The following is a 15,994-nucleotide window of genomic DNA, read 5'->3' on the forward strand; positions in this document are numbered from 1 at the left end:
CGATGCGGTTATGTCCCAATAAACCCATCGTAAGTTGAAAACACCATAAGTCGAAGATGCATTTAATACGCCTGACCTACTGAACATCATGGCTCAGCCTCGCCTACCTTCAATGAGCTCAGAGCTCTTACATCAGCCTACACTTGGGCGAAGTCATCTACCACAGAGCCTATGTTATAACGCAGTGTTGAACAGCTCAGGTAACTTATTGAATACTGCAGTGAAAGTGAGAAACAGAATGGGTGGATGGGTACAGAATGGTGGTAAGTTTACAGGTTGTTCACCCTTGTGATCACACAGTGGACTGCCGCTGCCCAGCATCACGAGAGAGGATCGTACCACACATCACTAGCCCGGGAAAAGGTCAAAATTCAGAATTCACAGTATGCTTTCTACTGAATGCATATCACTTTTGCATCACTGTCAAGTCGAAAAGTCGTAAGACAAACCATCCTAAGTTGGGGCCCATTTGTAGATGCATCACTCTGATCTCCGTTTCCGTCTTGACATGGTGTTCCTCTCTCTGTGCCTGTGTGTGCTCACGAGGCTGTCTTATGAGGACACTGGTCATTGACTTTAGGGCCCACCCTACTCCAGTATGACCTCATCTTAACTCATTATATATCTGCAAAGACCCTATTTCCAAATAAGGTCACATTCTGAGGTTCCAAGTGGACATGAATTTTGGAGGACACTATTCAACCCAGTACACACACAAGAGCTGCAGAGATGGGTGACCCAAAAGACTTCAGGGACCACAGGGAGTGGTGCCACTGAGGGCCATGCCCCAAATCTGTGTGGTTACTGAGCACCACAGTGACAGCTGGCATCACATGTTAGTGACAGCTGCAGGCCTCTGAGCTGCCTTTGTGTCCAGGCCGCCACCCTTCTCTGAGACTCCTACACCAGCCTCGTCGCTGACCTCCCTCCCTTAGGGAGAGATCCCCAAGCATCCGTGAACCCTCTGAAACTCTTTCTAAAATTCTACATGTGTAAAAGTAGATGAACCCCCAGAACAGAAAATTTTGGATGTGTACAGTTTCATCTTTCTGAGGCGACAACTAGCATGCCAAAAGGATTAAAAACAAAAAACACTGCTCTGGTCTCCCTCCTCTGCACAACCTGCCTCCAGTTTTCAAAAATCCAGCTCTGCTCACAAGCCTCCGTCCTTTCTCTGAAATGAAACTCACCTCTGTAACACAGTGGCGTCCTGCGCCTCTGTGCCCACCTTCAGGCCCGGCTCATGGGCCATCTCCAGCACGGCCGCAGCCCTCACTGTAGGCATGGTGAGCCCTGACTGCTCCTCCTGCCCAGGAGCCCAGCTGCCTTGGGCTGGAATTCCCCTTCTCTTCTGGGAGGCGGGCACTGGCCGCACTGTTCATAGAGGCATGTGGGGTGCTGCTGACCCAATGCCCAGTGGCTACACTGGGAGCCCTGGGCAAAGCCCCAGCTCCTTCTAACCAGGGGTTCAAAGAGAAGCGAGGGGGCCACGTGCAAAGGGACCTGTGAGCAGGGAGGGAAACTGGGGGGGAAAGGTGAGGCCAAGGCACCAGTGGCATACAACTGACTCCATGGTCATGGCCATGTGAGCCCCGGGGTCCCCCAAGGCCCCTCACACATGGGGGTATCCAGCTCAGAAAAGGAAGCAGAACAGGCAGCACACTGACCGCAGAACAAGGGCCATGGCTTCTGAGGAGGGAGTGAGCAAAGGTGCACCTTCCAGAATTGTCTTTGCAGGTAGCGCTCCCCTCACATGCACCCTGACGGGTCACAGAGGGCCCCCTTGGGGCAGCGGCGCCCTTAGCCAGCCGTCCTCTTACCCTCACCCCTGCTCTAAGGGTACGCCAAGCTGTGATTCCCCCTCCCTGCTTCCCGCCCCCGGGCCCTCTATTTTGGCAACGGAAATTGTCAAGACTTCAGTGTACACAGGGGCCATAACGCAGCACCTCATGGGGGGTACTGTTTTCCTCCGCTGCTTTCATTTTGCCTTCCTACTATTTATGAAATTAAAACAATGCAGTGAATGAGCCGCTCTGAGTACCAGAACGTTAGCTCCACCCAAGCAAACAGCGCTCCTCCCCACGAGCTGGCAGACCTTGTCAGTTCCTCAACTGCTTCTTGACAGACAGCGTGGGCGCAGGGCAATTGTGAGTGGAATTAACAGCTACAGTTTTACTGATCCGCTGCTAAGGGCCGAACCTCTGCTGGGTGCATCTTGCTGCATTCTTACTTAACGCTTGCAACTCGTCAAAAAGGCAGGGATTCTTATCCCCATTCTGCAGAGGAGGATCTGAGGCTCAGAGGGCTTCAAGGAATTGGCCAAAGGGTGCTGGTGGCCTCCGGAGCTGTCTTCCCACTCTTGAATCTGTTCACCCACCTTGCTGAGGCCGCCGAGCAGCAGGGGTGTGGGAAGGGAGGACCCAACACCAAACTATTATTTGGAGACAGATGTCGTTATTGGGAAAATTTTCCACAACTGGGATCCCAACCTGGGTTCTGCTGGCCTGCCCCAGAGGTTATCACATGCGAGTGCGCATCCTCCCGTGATGAGAAGGTGCCGGCCAGCCGACACTGCAGCACAGGATTTCTTTGTACTTTAACATCCTGACCTTGATTGACTCCAGCCCAAAGTCTGCAATGGGTGAGGCCCCATCATTTTTGTTCTCTCGAGGTTAACTAATACACAAGTGGACGATTTGGGGAAGGAAGGAGAATAAAATTTTGCAGCACTTAATAGAGTTCTTTGTTTTCCTTAAATGAGGCAGCTATGGGAGAGTTTTTGGCTTCTTGTTAAACCCCTCAACTTAGAAAATGTAGGTTTCAAAATCCCGGCTGTGCTACAAACAGAGCACACGGCCATGGGCAAGTCACTCAGTTCTTCGTGGTCTTGACTTTCTAATCCATAAAACAGCTACCTGTTGCCTTTTTAAAACGACCTGATGAACGAATATACGTGAAAGCACTCTGTAAACCATAAATCCCCAAACCATCAAGTAGAACTGACATGATCAGATGCTCATTTTGTGATGGATGAATTGAATCCCTCAGTCACCCACACAGTTACCTTGGGCATTTGTAATCTCATCTTCCTTCTTCACAATTCCTCCTCCAAAAGCCAACTTTATCCAGCTTCATAAAACATAATACCTCATTAAGGACTACTTTCAGCCTCAGATCAACCATGTCCCATAGCATGCCGATTTTGTCCTTAAGAAAAACACTTTATAGGCTTTGCCTGTCGTCCAGTACCTCCCCCGCCCCCGCCCTGCCCCTTCCTAAGACTATCAGAGTAGACATTCATGCTTTATAAGTAATTGGGTCAACGATAAAGTGCTTTAAAATAAAAATCAATGTGCTAGACACACAGAAATCTTTGCATTCTTGAATACCTCATTAGTCTCTTCTTGAGTGGTTTGTCATCTATTTATCATGGAATTTAACTTGGATTTAAGTGCACCCTGGCCTTTACATCAGGGACAAGTCTGGCCCCTTTCACGCACACACGTTATTACGATATTCCAAGTCCTAAACTTCCAGCGTTTGCATGTTCTGCTTTACAAGCTTTTGTCTTTGTGACTAAGTGTGTGGCAATAAACCCAAACCACATTAATGATAACCCCGTTAAACATAAACTAGTGTGCAATTATCCAAAATGCTAACACAAACAAAAAGGGAAAAAAACACAGGAAACCCCGATTGATTATATGTTTTTGGAGGCTTTTAAAAACCAAACCAAAATAAAAATAGTTTGTAAAGGAGAGTAATAGCTAATGATTTTATGATTCCTACACGTAATACTAAGCGGTCTGTTCGAGCCCCACAGTGTCTCTGAAAAGTCTGGTTTTTAAATTGCATGTAGGCTGAAATTTAAGGGGGTCAGATTTTTTTTGAGGTGGAAAATGGGTGGTGGTGACCCTTGGAGAAATTCACAAAATTAGGTGAATTAACAGATTCTTATAAAAACATCTGGTTTTCAACACTCTTCCTCTGATGGTGACATTTTGCACAGCCCCCCAAGGGGAGAAGGAAACAAAAAGAGGTGTGGTGTCGTCCTTGTACATGTACTGACAAACCAGCTCTCTGGAAGGAAAAACACCCTGACTTGGAAAGCTGGCTGATTCCTGGGGTGTAAATACTTGCACCATAACCGACTTGAGGTTACCAGCCGGCTCACAGCCTCCTCAGTCGTCTCACAAAGTTCCCAGGAGCCGGCCAGGGCACACCACGGGGTCCAGCAGAAACCCAGCTTAGATGCCACAGAAACCAGGGTTCACGCTCTAGCTCCAGGTTCCAGGTAGGAGGCCTTAGGCAAGTGTCCTCAGCCTCTCCACACCTCAGCCCCACAGCTCTAAAATGGATTTAACCCTGTGTCAGAGGCCTGCCATGCCAACGAAAGGAAATGACACAGTGAGGCACACAGCACGGGAGAGGCACTCAGGATGCCATGTGTGTTACCCCACTCTGGGGAAGGGGGAGGAGCAGACAGGGGTGGGGCGGGTGGGAGGAGGGGTGCAACCTACACAACCTGCCACTTCACCCTCGTGACAGGGACAGAAACACTCAAATCGGGAGAGCTGAGGAAGGAGATGGTGGGTGGATGGCTTTACCAAATAAAGGGTCAGAAGGGACTGCTGGGTGCAAATAGAAGACTAGAAGGCTCAGGGAGTGGGTGGCGGGGGAGATCAGTCCCCAGGACCAGTGAGGCTTTGGGAGAAAGGTGTCCTAAAAGGATTTTTAAGAAGTTTTTCTGATGCCCTGGGATCAAGTTTCCCCACTCACGCTGTCAGGAAATTTGGTTTTGCCTGGGTCTGTGGTCACTCTTCAGAAGGAGTTGCTGCATTTCGCTGACAGCCGGCCTTGGGGCCATGGCCAGCAGCCCCCAGCCCGCGAGGGATCAGTGTCAGGCCAGCGGCGGGCGAGCGGGTACAGACCCAAGGGAAGGATGCATGTCAATCCCAGGAGGGCGTGCTCAGTGCCAGCCTCGAGGGCTCTGCAGGGGGACAGGTCTGAAAGGAAGGGCTATCTTGTGGGAGGGTGGTGGAGACCCTTCCTGTGGAAAAGCCTGAGAGTGCCAGAACCTGGGGGGTCCTTTGGAAAGCCGGCCCAGTATGGAGGTGACAGGTGAGGGGGCGTGCAGGCGAGTGCAGTGGTGGCCAGGGGGTGGCCACAGCTGCCTCACAAAAAGTAACAGGAATTTAAAACTGACAGGATTGGATGTGGGTTTCAGAAAGGTCTCTCAGTTGGCCGGCCAAGGGAGAAGGGGTTGGTGGGTCTACACAGAAGCCTCCAGAAGGCAAGGACAGTGAGGGTGGGCAGGAAGGGGCCAGGGGACCAGTGTGCATCTCTGGGGTACAGCGCACTGGACTGGGGCCGGGTCGCACACTTTTTCTGTAGGCAGCCAGAGAATAAAGAGTTCAGACTTTTCGGGCCATGTGGTGTCTGCCACAACTACTCAATTCTGTCCTTATAGCACAACTGGGCAGCCAAAGACAAGATAGGAGTGAACAGGCAGGGCTGTTTCCCAGAAAATAGTATTTATAAACAGCCAGCGGCCAGATCTGGCCCCTGGGCCATAGAGTCTGCAGACCCCTGGGCTCAGGGGAAAGGGTGATGCTGAGATCCAGAGGGTCTACACAAAGGAAACACACCAGGAAGGAGGGATCCTTGTCATCCCCATTTCACGGATGGGAATCTGGCCACAAAGTCAGTGGCAGAGCCAGAGTCACAAACACAGTTCCTGGGGGGGCCAGGCTCACGCTCCTGTCCCCCACGATCTGAACCACGGAAGGCATGTAAAGCACCAGACGCATGCGAGATGCAGTTAGATGTGGCTGAGCAGAGGGCAGGCAGGGCAGGCGCTGAGGGCGGGACTGAAGCCTGCAGTCACAGGAGTCCCCGTCCACCCTGGACTGTCCTCTGGGCTCTCACGCGGAGGGCCTCCCGGAATGACAGAGACGCAGAAACCCAAATAAGGAAACCACAGTGTAGGCAGGGCCCTGAGAGGTCACTCAAGCCACCTTCTTCTGCCCAGTTCAGCTGAAGCCAGTTTGACAAGCATTTATGAGCCTGACTCACAAACCACAGCACGGCGGAGCGAAGTGGGTAAGGGCACAGACTGCCCTGTTTGAATCCAGCTCCCACGTATGGCTGAGGGACCCTGGGCAAGTAACTTAACCTCTCTGTCCTTCAGAATGGTGGTGATGGAGTAGTGCTAAGGGTCGATATAAATACGAACTTGCTTAATTCCCCTAAAGTGCTTAGAATAATGCCTGGGATGTGTTTGTTAGATGAAAATGCTGTGTGAAGGCACTGAGCCTGGTCCCACGGGGGAGGGCATGAAGTGTCCCTGTCCTGGCGGGGCTCAAACAACAGGCTCACCTCTCGGCACCAGGCACTCATCACTGGAATAAATGGCCTGTTTACACACGTCTCCCGACAGAGACAAGGACCAGGTTCCACGTCTGTATCTCCCGTGACTAGCACAGCGGCAGCTCGTAATTGATATTCCTTATGTTCAATGTTTGTTGCATGAATGATACAAGGCATTAAGTCGCAATACTAGAATTTCCTCCACAATATACCTGACAGATGATAACAAAGCACCTAGGTCACCCATTGCCCACTCTGTGACCTTGGATTCCCACCCCTCTGTGTCATTAGAGGGCTGAAATCAATGTCTCCAAAAGTACTTTGTAAACTGGAAGGCCCTTTGCACTAGAGGAGGTTACTACAGGTCTCTTCCGCCACGGGGGCGGTGACGGCTGGGGACTGACCGCCTCACGGGGCAGTGCCTTCCAGCCTGGACGGCCTCCTAAAGTTGTCCGTCCAATTGTGACACCTCCACTGCCAGAGGGAGCACAGCTGACGGGGTATTTTAAAGTCCTCCCTCACACCCAGGGAACCCGTCATTCATTCACCAGTGCACGTCCTGCCAGCTGAAGCCACACGGACGCACTTAACTCTGTTCCTGCCTCTGATTGCAAGGTTAGGTTATGCACACATCCCTGAGCTAAACACGCCGGGCCTCGGCAGCGGGCCACAGGGCTGAGATGCTCCGAGCACCAGCCCTGGGAGAGCCGCCGCACTCATCTGTCCCAGCCCTTTTATTCTGTAAGGAAACTGAGGCAGGGGGCAAAGCGACCCCTCCAGGGTTAGCGGCCACGGCAGGGGCAGACCCGGAATCCAGGGATCCACACAGGAAACCTCACCCGGCCTTACCACCTTTCTTACCCAGGCCACCTGCCCCTGGCCCTCTCCCTACACACAACTCTAGTTACATGGAAAAAAGTCCAGGCGGGCAGAGCTTCCTGGGACAGCTGTGGGGACACAGCCCAGAGCCATGTTGCGGCTTCCCCAACCCTTCCCAGGGGGTCAAAGGTCACACTGGAACTCGCTGCCCTCTCTGGACACTTGCCAGCAGTGAGCGGGCCTCCGACCTACGGCCCCCGCTGAGTTTGCCCACATCACAGGCCTGATGCCTGCAAGGGGGAGGGCGGCGGGCGAACCTCAGGCCCCACACCTCCGCCCTGGCAGGGCATGGCCTCCACCGGTGTGCGGTAAGCGTCCTGGCCCGGCCTGGGACTGCAGCTTTGGTTCCATAATCCATGTTGCTGGAAAGATGGCTCACCAGTACGCTGGGTCTGCTTACTGCTGAGGAGATCAAAGTCCTTCACAGACTACTGACATCCAGCCAGGTCACGTGGCTCCCCGCCAGGGCACAGAGTAGTGACTTGCCTTAAGTCACAAAGCAAGCTGTGACAGCCTTAGGAAAAAACGACCAATTCCCCTCTTACTCTGGGTGTGGATCTCCTAGTCGGCTCACATTTTTCTTTCACTAAGGACAGAGACTACAGTCAGAGGACGAGCCCAGGTTTCACCCCAAGAGGGGCAATGCAGAGGGAGGGCAATCAGGAGCTCCCCGTCTCAGAGCAGCGGGTGCGAGCCTGAGATCTGCCCCAGCGCTGGGTGACCTTGAGCAGGTTACTCAACATCTCAGAGCTCTGGTTCTCTGGCATTACAATAGGAGCAATCACAGTACCCGTAAATCCGCCTCCTCAAAGGGCAGCCTATTTGCGTCCAGGAAACTAGTCAGAAACGTAGAATTGAGGTCCCTCCCAGACCTGTGGGATCAGAATCTGCCTTTTATCCCAGGTAATTCTAAACACATTTACACTTGAGAAGCCCAGATATAAAGCATCCATCACATGCCCACACACAGTCAGCCCTCAATAATAAATGTAAGTGCAGTTAGCACTTGAAAGGGTCCAAGACCCGCCAAGGCTCTCAGGAGGAAACAGACCCAGAAAGGCTGATTAACTTGCCCAGGGTCATACAGCAGCACTGGGATTCGAACCCAAGCTTCTGCCCCACACGCCCTCTTTGCATTCAAGACCTAACTCTTCACAGGGGACAATGCTATCTCAGGTGCTCTAAGAAGCAAAACCCTCATGTTGTTTTACCATAACCCCCCCCTACCCCGTCACTGTGCACCCCTCCCGTCAGGCCTGCTGGCGCGCATCTTTTCACCCGCCTGACTCTAGCACGTCTGGGCGCTGTCTGCCATTCGGAAGTGGAGTAAGCCGGGACTGCTGCCAGCTGCTGCCTGAGATGAAATTTTTAAAGTGAAAGGAAGCCTGAAAACACACCTTATAAATTTACACTCCCTTTCACCTATTAACACCTTCCCCATGCAGCACTCACTGCCCAAGCACAGAAACACCACAGGGTGTCAAGCTAGAAAGCACCTTTTTGGCTTCCCACCTGACGCCTAGCCTGAGAACAAAGCTCAGCGTGTTGTCTCCCCAGGGCTGGAGCCCTGTCGGCAAGGCCCACGGTCCTGGGCTCCCTAGACACTCCAACAGAAGGGAAAGCCGTGAGTAGCAGCGAAGCTGGGGCCCCAAACAAAGGGGCTACATGTGCGGGAATGACGAGAAAGGGAGTCTGCAGTCACACCACTGTGACTGACCTGCTGTACCCAGGACAAACATTCACAGCCAACAGATCCAGAAGGATCCCTGCCTACTGTGTGCAAGGCACAGTGACACAGTCGAGTGGCAGAGGGAAGACGCCAGGCAGGATGTCAAAGATCCGCGTTCCTAGCCTGGTCAACGCTGGGTCTGTGAAAGAATCTGCACAGAGGGTGGCTGTGGGGATTATATGTGATGAATGTCAAATATCCAGCCCAGAGCACAGAGAAGGTGTCAGCACTCCTTCGACGTATATGTGCTGTGCCAAGGCCTGGGCACAGAAACTTTCCTCTCGGTCATACTTCAAAGTTTGAAGTCCGAGCAATAATGGTGATTGGTTTTACAAGTGTCCAAATGGAAGTAACAAAAAATAAAGGGTTTCGAGATTTCAGATCAGGAAATCCTGATGTTTATATACCCATAACAAACGCGATATGTGAAATCTCAAGTTCGTTAAAAAAAGGGCAGATTTCAGAGACACTAAGGCAAGGCTTTCCAGACTTCTTGTATATAAATCATCTGGGGGATCTTGTTAAAATGCAGATTTGGACTCAAGTAATCCAGAGGGGGGGCCCAAGAGTTTCCATTTCTAAGAGCTCCAGTGAAGCTGCAGGTCCAAGAACCCACACCTTTGAGCAGCAAGGTTCTACAGAATTCCTTAAATGGCTTGAGACAAATCTAAGGAAAGCCTGATTGAAAATCTACACACCAGGAGAACACCCCTGCAGCAGTGGACGGAACCACCCAGGCTGGCAGGGGTTCTTAAAGGGAGGCACACCACAAAGCTAGTGGCATTCTCTAAGATGGCCCTGGGCCTTATTCAAATGAGTCTGTGCCCTACATCACACTTCGTCTAGGCAGGTGACAGTACTCTCTAGCAATCAGGAAAGCAGCATGAATCTGAGAAAGTTCTTAAAAGCAGCACATCGCAGGAAACAAAGCGTCCTAGGATATTTCAAGTTCATTGCCACTCCAACAGCTAGTGGCAAGGTTAGTTCTTCAAGGCCTTTCTTAAATCACTGTTTTACCCATTTCCCTCTCTCTGTACATTAAATTTGATGCTGTTTCTGTTGACAGCTGTATTTTTTTAAATGCCTATCACATTGCCAGATATGGATAAGTCCAAAGCAGGAAGATGAATGCGACTGTCAGCAAAGGAAGCATCTTATACTGACTAACTCACCCTAACGTGTGTGTTGGGGGGAGATCAATAAAACATCTAAGGGGCTCATATTTACAGGATCAGAGAGTAAATTCTGGCTATTCTTTGGATCCAAATACTAACACACTACATCCTCCACATCCCCTGAAATGAGATTCTTGGAGACAAAGTGTGAGGTAATCTGATCTCCAGCTGCTTTTAGCACAGGAACACATCCGTCTACCAGGAGACACAGGCCAGCCTCACACACTGACTTAGAATAACATCTATGTTTATTACAATTCCCGTCACGACCCTCTGGACCAGCTGGGCTCACACTCAAACTATGGAGTCATTATAAGCCAGGGTGTGATGTCCAGCAGTGACACCCAGCTGCTCGGAAACTGCTGAGTGCACACCCCTGGCCCAGAAAGGAAGGCATTCCCTGCCCGGCACTCACCCGCTAATGCAGAGATGGTGCTCTGACAAGAAAGGCCAGGGCCGGACTGCCACCTGTGCCCAGCGTCATGAATACACCTGCTAATTCATCCACGCAATCATGAGGCTGCTTCCCCCAAGTACTCACACTGCTATGCTACATACCCAGCACGGTGGTGATTTCACCCATTTGGGAAGAAAGAGACTCCAAGGAAACTTCTGGATGAGCCGGCTTGGTCTTCCCTATTGGTCTATTGGGGGAGGAAGTTAAGTTTTCCAATAGGCCACCTTCTTACTCAGGCCAGAGAAAGCCTGCGCATTACAGGAGGCTGCAACAGAAAATCTTCTCCCTTCTCCTCTTAAGGCCTGCAAAATGTTCGCAAGGTACCACCCCAGAAAGGGAAACTGAGGCCCCAGGAGGTTCAACTAACCGAGCCAAGGTGGAGTCAGCACTATAACTAACTTCACAGGAGGCCTTATCAACTAACAAGGGAGGATGCGCCCAGGGAACAGGCCTGCATCCCCCTCCACTCTGGTCCTTTCCCAATCTCCAGGCCCACTGCCTGACACAGACTTAACTCTCAGCTGTCTTTTGAACATATGGCCCCTTGAACACATGGCTAGAAGCTCCAGCTACTTCCTGAACAATTCGCAAACAGTTCACGAGTTTGCTAAGATGCCTAATACCTGCAGATGACTTAAGCTAGCAAATACAACAAGCTTTCATCTAACTCGAGCGAATTCATCTTGGAATGGAAAAAAGAACCCTCAAGTCCTATTTCCTCCCTGTCCCCCACCCCGAGGGCCCGGTGTTAGGGAATGTAAGATGGTCTTTCCATCTCTTAGGAAAACGCCAAGTTTTCCTGGGACGCAGGAATGCTCTGAGTGCTGGCGGGAACTTCTTAGGAGGGACTCACGGCGAGTCTGCGACAATTTTAGACTCACACGCGCCGCTCAGCAGCCTGCCGGACCCACTGCTCGACTCTGCGCCCCGCCAAGTCTCGCCTGGCGTGGGGAGAGCGTGTCTCTGGGTCTCGACTGGGATTCTGGAAGTTCACGATCTCTTCCTTGTGACGGGAGGTTTTGGCGCCGCTTTTAGTGGGCTCCCGCAACTCCTAACTCCGGACCCACCGCATGAGTGAGGTGCTTTTGCTCTGCGAGTGCCGGGCTCATGCACACACGTGTGAACACACATTCCCTGAGGACTCTCCCTCTTTCGCGTGCCCTTGTGGTTTGGAATTCGGGCTAGAAGCCCAGGGATCCGGCAGGGCGCGGGATGGTGGGAGCGACCCCGGCCGGGAGGGACGCGGGGTTCGGCGCGGTGGCGTCCAGGATACTCACCGGGACCTCTGCAGCTGCTCGAAGGCGCTGGTGCTGCCCCCCTGGCCCGGCTGCTCCAAGGAGCAGTAGTTTTGCGAGGTCTGCCTGGAGAAAGCGATGGGCAGGATTCCCTGAGTGAACGAGTTGAGGCGGCTCCGGCTGCCGCCCCCACTCCCGGGGGTCCCGGAGCCCAAGAAGGCAACGGCTGGCACCTGCACGCTGGAAAAGGCATCGTCCTCCTCTAACTCCTCCTGCCCGGCGCCCCCGGGCCCGTCGGGCTGCTGCGGCTGAGCGCAGGCGGCGATGGGCGCCGGCCGGGGCAGCGGCCACTGCTCCCCCGACGCCCGGCCCGCGCCCAGGGAGCTCGAGAAGCCCCGGGCAGCCGCGGGGCCGGGCAGCATGGCGTAGCCGCCGGGGGCCAGGGGCGGCAGCGACGAGGGCTGCGGGAGGCAGTGGCCCGACCCAGCTGCTAACGCTGCCGCCGCCGCGCCGGCCGCAGAGAGCGCGCTGCAGCCGCCACGCTCGGCGGCCACCAGGCTGAGCCGAGTCCTCGCGCCGCAGGCGCTGCCGGCGCCCGCCTTGGCCGCGCCGCTCTCCTCGCCGCCGCCGCCCCACTCCGCGTCCTGCGGCGGCGGCCGGCCGTCCAGCGAGATGTTGGTGAGGAAGGAGAGGGCAGCCTGGCGGCGCCGCGGGTCCATGCGCGGCTTCCTGGGGGGCTCGGGCGGCGGCTGGGCCGGCGCGGCGGCCGCGGGCCGGGGCGGCGGCGGCTGCAATCCGCTGGTGCTCGCGGCGTCGGTGCCGGCGCCGCCGCTGCTGTTGCTGCTGCTGCTGCAGGCGGCCGCGGTGGCGGCAACCGCCGCCATTGTGTCCGTCTGCGGCGATATTTCCGCGATGCCCCGAGAAGCGAGCGGCGACCGAGTGCTAAGCCGCGGGCGCGAGCGCCGGCGACCCGGGCTGGGCAGGGCGCGGGGCGCGGGCGGCGTGCGCGGCGGCCCGGCCCCCGCGCGGGCGGGCCATGCTCGCCCCTCTGGGCTCGGGCGGGGGGCGCCGCCGCTCCGGCCCCCGCGCGCGCCTAGCTCCCTGGCCCGCTGGCTGGCCGCCTGGCCGTTGGGTCCGGGGCCCTCCCCGCCCGCGCGGTCCCCGGTGCCCGGGCCGGGTGTCCGTATTTATAGGTGCGCGCGCCCCGCGCTCGCGCTCCGGAGCGCTCTTTGCAATAACACAGTATCACGTGTGGGGAATGAAACCTGAGAGGAAAACAAAGCCGCCGGCGGCGGCCGCGGAGGCAGGCGGCGGGGGCGAGGGGCCGGAGGAGGAAGAGGAGGAGGAAGGGAAAGCCGCGCGGGCGGCGGCGCGGGTAGTCCAGGCTTCCTGCGGGCAGAGTTGGTAGCCCCCGGGGCGCGCGGGACCCAGACGAGGGAGGCGAGCACGTTTCCCCGCCGCGCTCGGGCTGGGAATTGGGGCGCGAGCAGAACCCCGTGAGTCACGGCGTGAGGGTGTGGTCCCGGGAGAGTTGTGGGTTTGCAGGACAGTTACTTGCAGCAACGCAGAGATTTGGCTCGCGAGCTAGTTAACTGGACCCCGCGCTGCCGTTGAGCCCTGAGAAATAGCTCCTTATTAATAGTACACAGATAGGTCCACGACCTCTTATGTGGACAGTCCCATCTTAGAGCTGTCGCTAACCACTGAGGTTGTCTCATTCCTTCGCAGGTCGAAGATGCAGCCCCTGAGATAAATGCACGCCCCGGGGAGCATAAGAGCCTAGGCGGTGAACATCTTCGTGTGACCAGACTCATTTATAGATCCCCATTTTATGGTGCTGTCACTTCTCATCTCTTTCTTAGCAAAGATCAACATAAATTTTTACTGTGGGCCTGAAATGTACTCTTTTCTATGAAGACTGAAGTAGGCTAAAATGGGCTCACACCCTTTCCCCTTGTCACCTTGCAAATTTTTGTGGATTAAGATCTCTGGTTCTCCCATATAAACAGTACAGACAATTACTTTCTGTCGCTTCTTTCATAAACATCTGTTTGGCACCCAACATGTCTTCTAGAAAGATGGATTCCTGCCCAAGGACGCGGTGACTCTTCCAGAGGGGGAACTCTGGGTCCGGGAGGAGTCACTGAATGCTGTATCCAGACCCGACAAATGCCTGTCTTGGGGGAGGGGAGGCGGGGTCATCAGGAGCAATCTGAAAATGAGTGTGGGTTTCGTTGTGCGGTTTGGGTGACTTACCAAATGCAATAAGGAACAATCGTCACACTGAATTAAGCTCTGCGACATCTAAGAAGACTCTCCACACTTTTCTAAGGGAGAAGCAGTGTGTTTAAGATCAACGGATTAATTTAATTAAAGGTTTAAATTTAGCCCTGGGGCTAATGGGTAACTCTACATTGAAATTCCACTCCATTTCAAGTTCGGGAAAGTAAGTTGAGTAATGGAGAGCAAATACAGCCTGTCCAGAGATGTGTGCCAGCCCGGAGTGTGAGATGTGGCTGAGTTTCAGGTTACATTTGCTTAGGACAAACATGGCACGTGGTCCTTTACATGAACAATTGTTGTTCAGCTTTTATTTTATGCCATTTTTAGGCCTTTTGAGAAAGTGGAGCCTGGTGTCTATTTAAAGCAGGTTTAAAGCAGCTTTACAGGCCCTAAGTCAGAGTTTGGTGACCAGCTCTGTAAAATTTCATTAGGATTTTAATTACTTTGTTTGACTTACTATCTTGAAACTTCCAAGCTGCTTTATTACAATTAATTTGTCTGACCACTGGCCTGGTTGTGCTGTCAGGCAGTGTTAAATGGAAGACGGCAACTCTGCATATGTAAAAGAAAAACTTTTGTTTTTAATCACAAAAAGTGATAAATGCTAATTGCAGAACATTTAGAGAATAAGATAAGCAAAGAGAAGTAGGAAAAAAAATCACTAACAATCTCATCTTCTATGGAAATAACTTAAAATTTCGATTTCTGTCCTGTGTGTATTTTTAACCAAAAGTGAAAACAGGCTGTTGGAGTCTTGTGATTTTTGCTTGCTGTGTTGCGATCATCTTTCCACTTAGAATATTCTTCTGCAGCATCGTTTTAATGACTGCATGGGTTCAGTTTGATGGAGAGATTATAGTTATTAAACCTGTGCCCTACATTAAAGCTTTAGGTTGCTTCCACTTTTGCTGTTGTAAAGAGTGGTGATGACATCCTTTGTTTTTCTAAATCTTGCTACCATCCGATATTATTTTCTTAGGTTAAATAGACGGCTGGGGCAAACACCTGTCATGTTTTTAAGGCTTTCCATCCAGAAAAGTTGTTCCAATCTGCTTCCTCACGCTCCTGCCAGCACTGGGTATTAAAATTTTTTCATCAATATTCATTTCTTTGCCCATTTGATGCAACTCTTTGCCTATTTTAAGTGTGAAATATGCAAACTAATTTCAAACATTTATTAAAGCACCAAACAAGAATCACTATCTGTTTAACCTCCACGCTGCTCCTGTGACCCTCTTATGGAGGTCATGAGTGATATGATTGTTCACCTCCTGTGTGCCAGACACAGAATATTTCCAGTCCTTATGACCACCCTGAAAAGGTGGGAGGGAGGGCATTCTCATCAATATTTAACAGATGAGGCTCAGAGAAATTCAATAATTTGCCCAAAGTCACCTAGTTCTTAAAGTGGTGGGCCCGTGTACAAATGTGGGTTACTCTAAGAACCAAACATGTTCTTGCGCCCTCTGCTGGTGAGGATGTTTTATGGGAGGGGGCCATCTCCAGACACAGTCTTCTCTTTGCACTTGGGAGTCAACTATAATGGAAATAATATGAGCTTTGGAGGAGAGGATCTGGGTCTTAAGAGCAAGTCTCAACCTCTCCCAGCCAATTTCCTCTATGGGATATTCTGAGGTACAAATGAGAAGCATTTTATAAACCTTTAAGTATCTTAAAAAAAATGTCAGTTATTTACACCATCCTAATCCACTTAGTCTCTAAATTACTCCAAATCCCCTTACTTTTCACCTGTTTATTCACTGATCAAATATTATCACGCAACTTCCATGTGCTTAACACCACCTGGCTACAAAAGGGATAAAAAGAAGTGTGGCCTTTAGCCCTCTGCCCTCTATAGTGAAAACAG

At 52.5% G+C, this 15,994-nt stretch overlaps 1 protein-coding gene and 1 long non-coding RNA gene across 4 annotated transcripts in view; one reads left to right on the top strand and one right to left on the bottom strand.

Annotated features, from left to right (window-relative positions):
• The window catches only part of CABLES1 (Cdk5 and Abl enzyme substrate 1), a 106,330-nt gene extending 93,318 nt beyond the window's left edge, over positions 1 to 13,012 (bottom strand). Inside the window, exon 1 of one of the 3 annotated variants that reach the window (XM_008523297.2) lies at positions 11,887 to 13,012. In XM_008523297.2, the coding sequence (XP_008521519.2) occupies positions 11,887 to 12,728 (842 nt within the window). In that variant the 5' untranslated portion in view covers positions 12,729 to 13,012. Of the gene's footprint in view, positions 1 to 1,190; positions 1,351 to 11,886 lie in introns of those variants that run through there. The other 2 variants (XM_070629682.1, XM_070629683.1) reach the window with 2 other exon arrangements.
• Positions 12,385 to 15,029, top strand: LOC139084810 (uncharacterized). The gene is made up of 2 exons (XR_011542587.1): positions 12,385 to 12,522; positions 13,573 to 15,029. It is a non-coding gene; the product is annotated as an uncharacterized lncRNA (long non-coding RNA).
• Positions 15,030 to 15,994: the final 965 nt, after the last annotated feature.

This window comes from Equus przewalskii, chromosome 7, assembly GCF_037783145.1.
Source record: "Equus przewalskii isolate Varuska chromosome 7, EquPr2, whole genome shotgun sequence".
Taxonomy (NCBI): domain Eukaryota; kingdom Metazoa; phylum Chordata; class Mammalia; order Perissodactyla; family Equidae; genus Equus; species Equus przewalskii.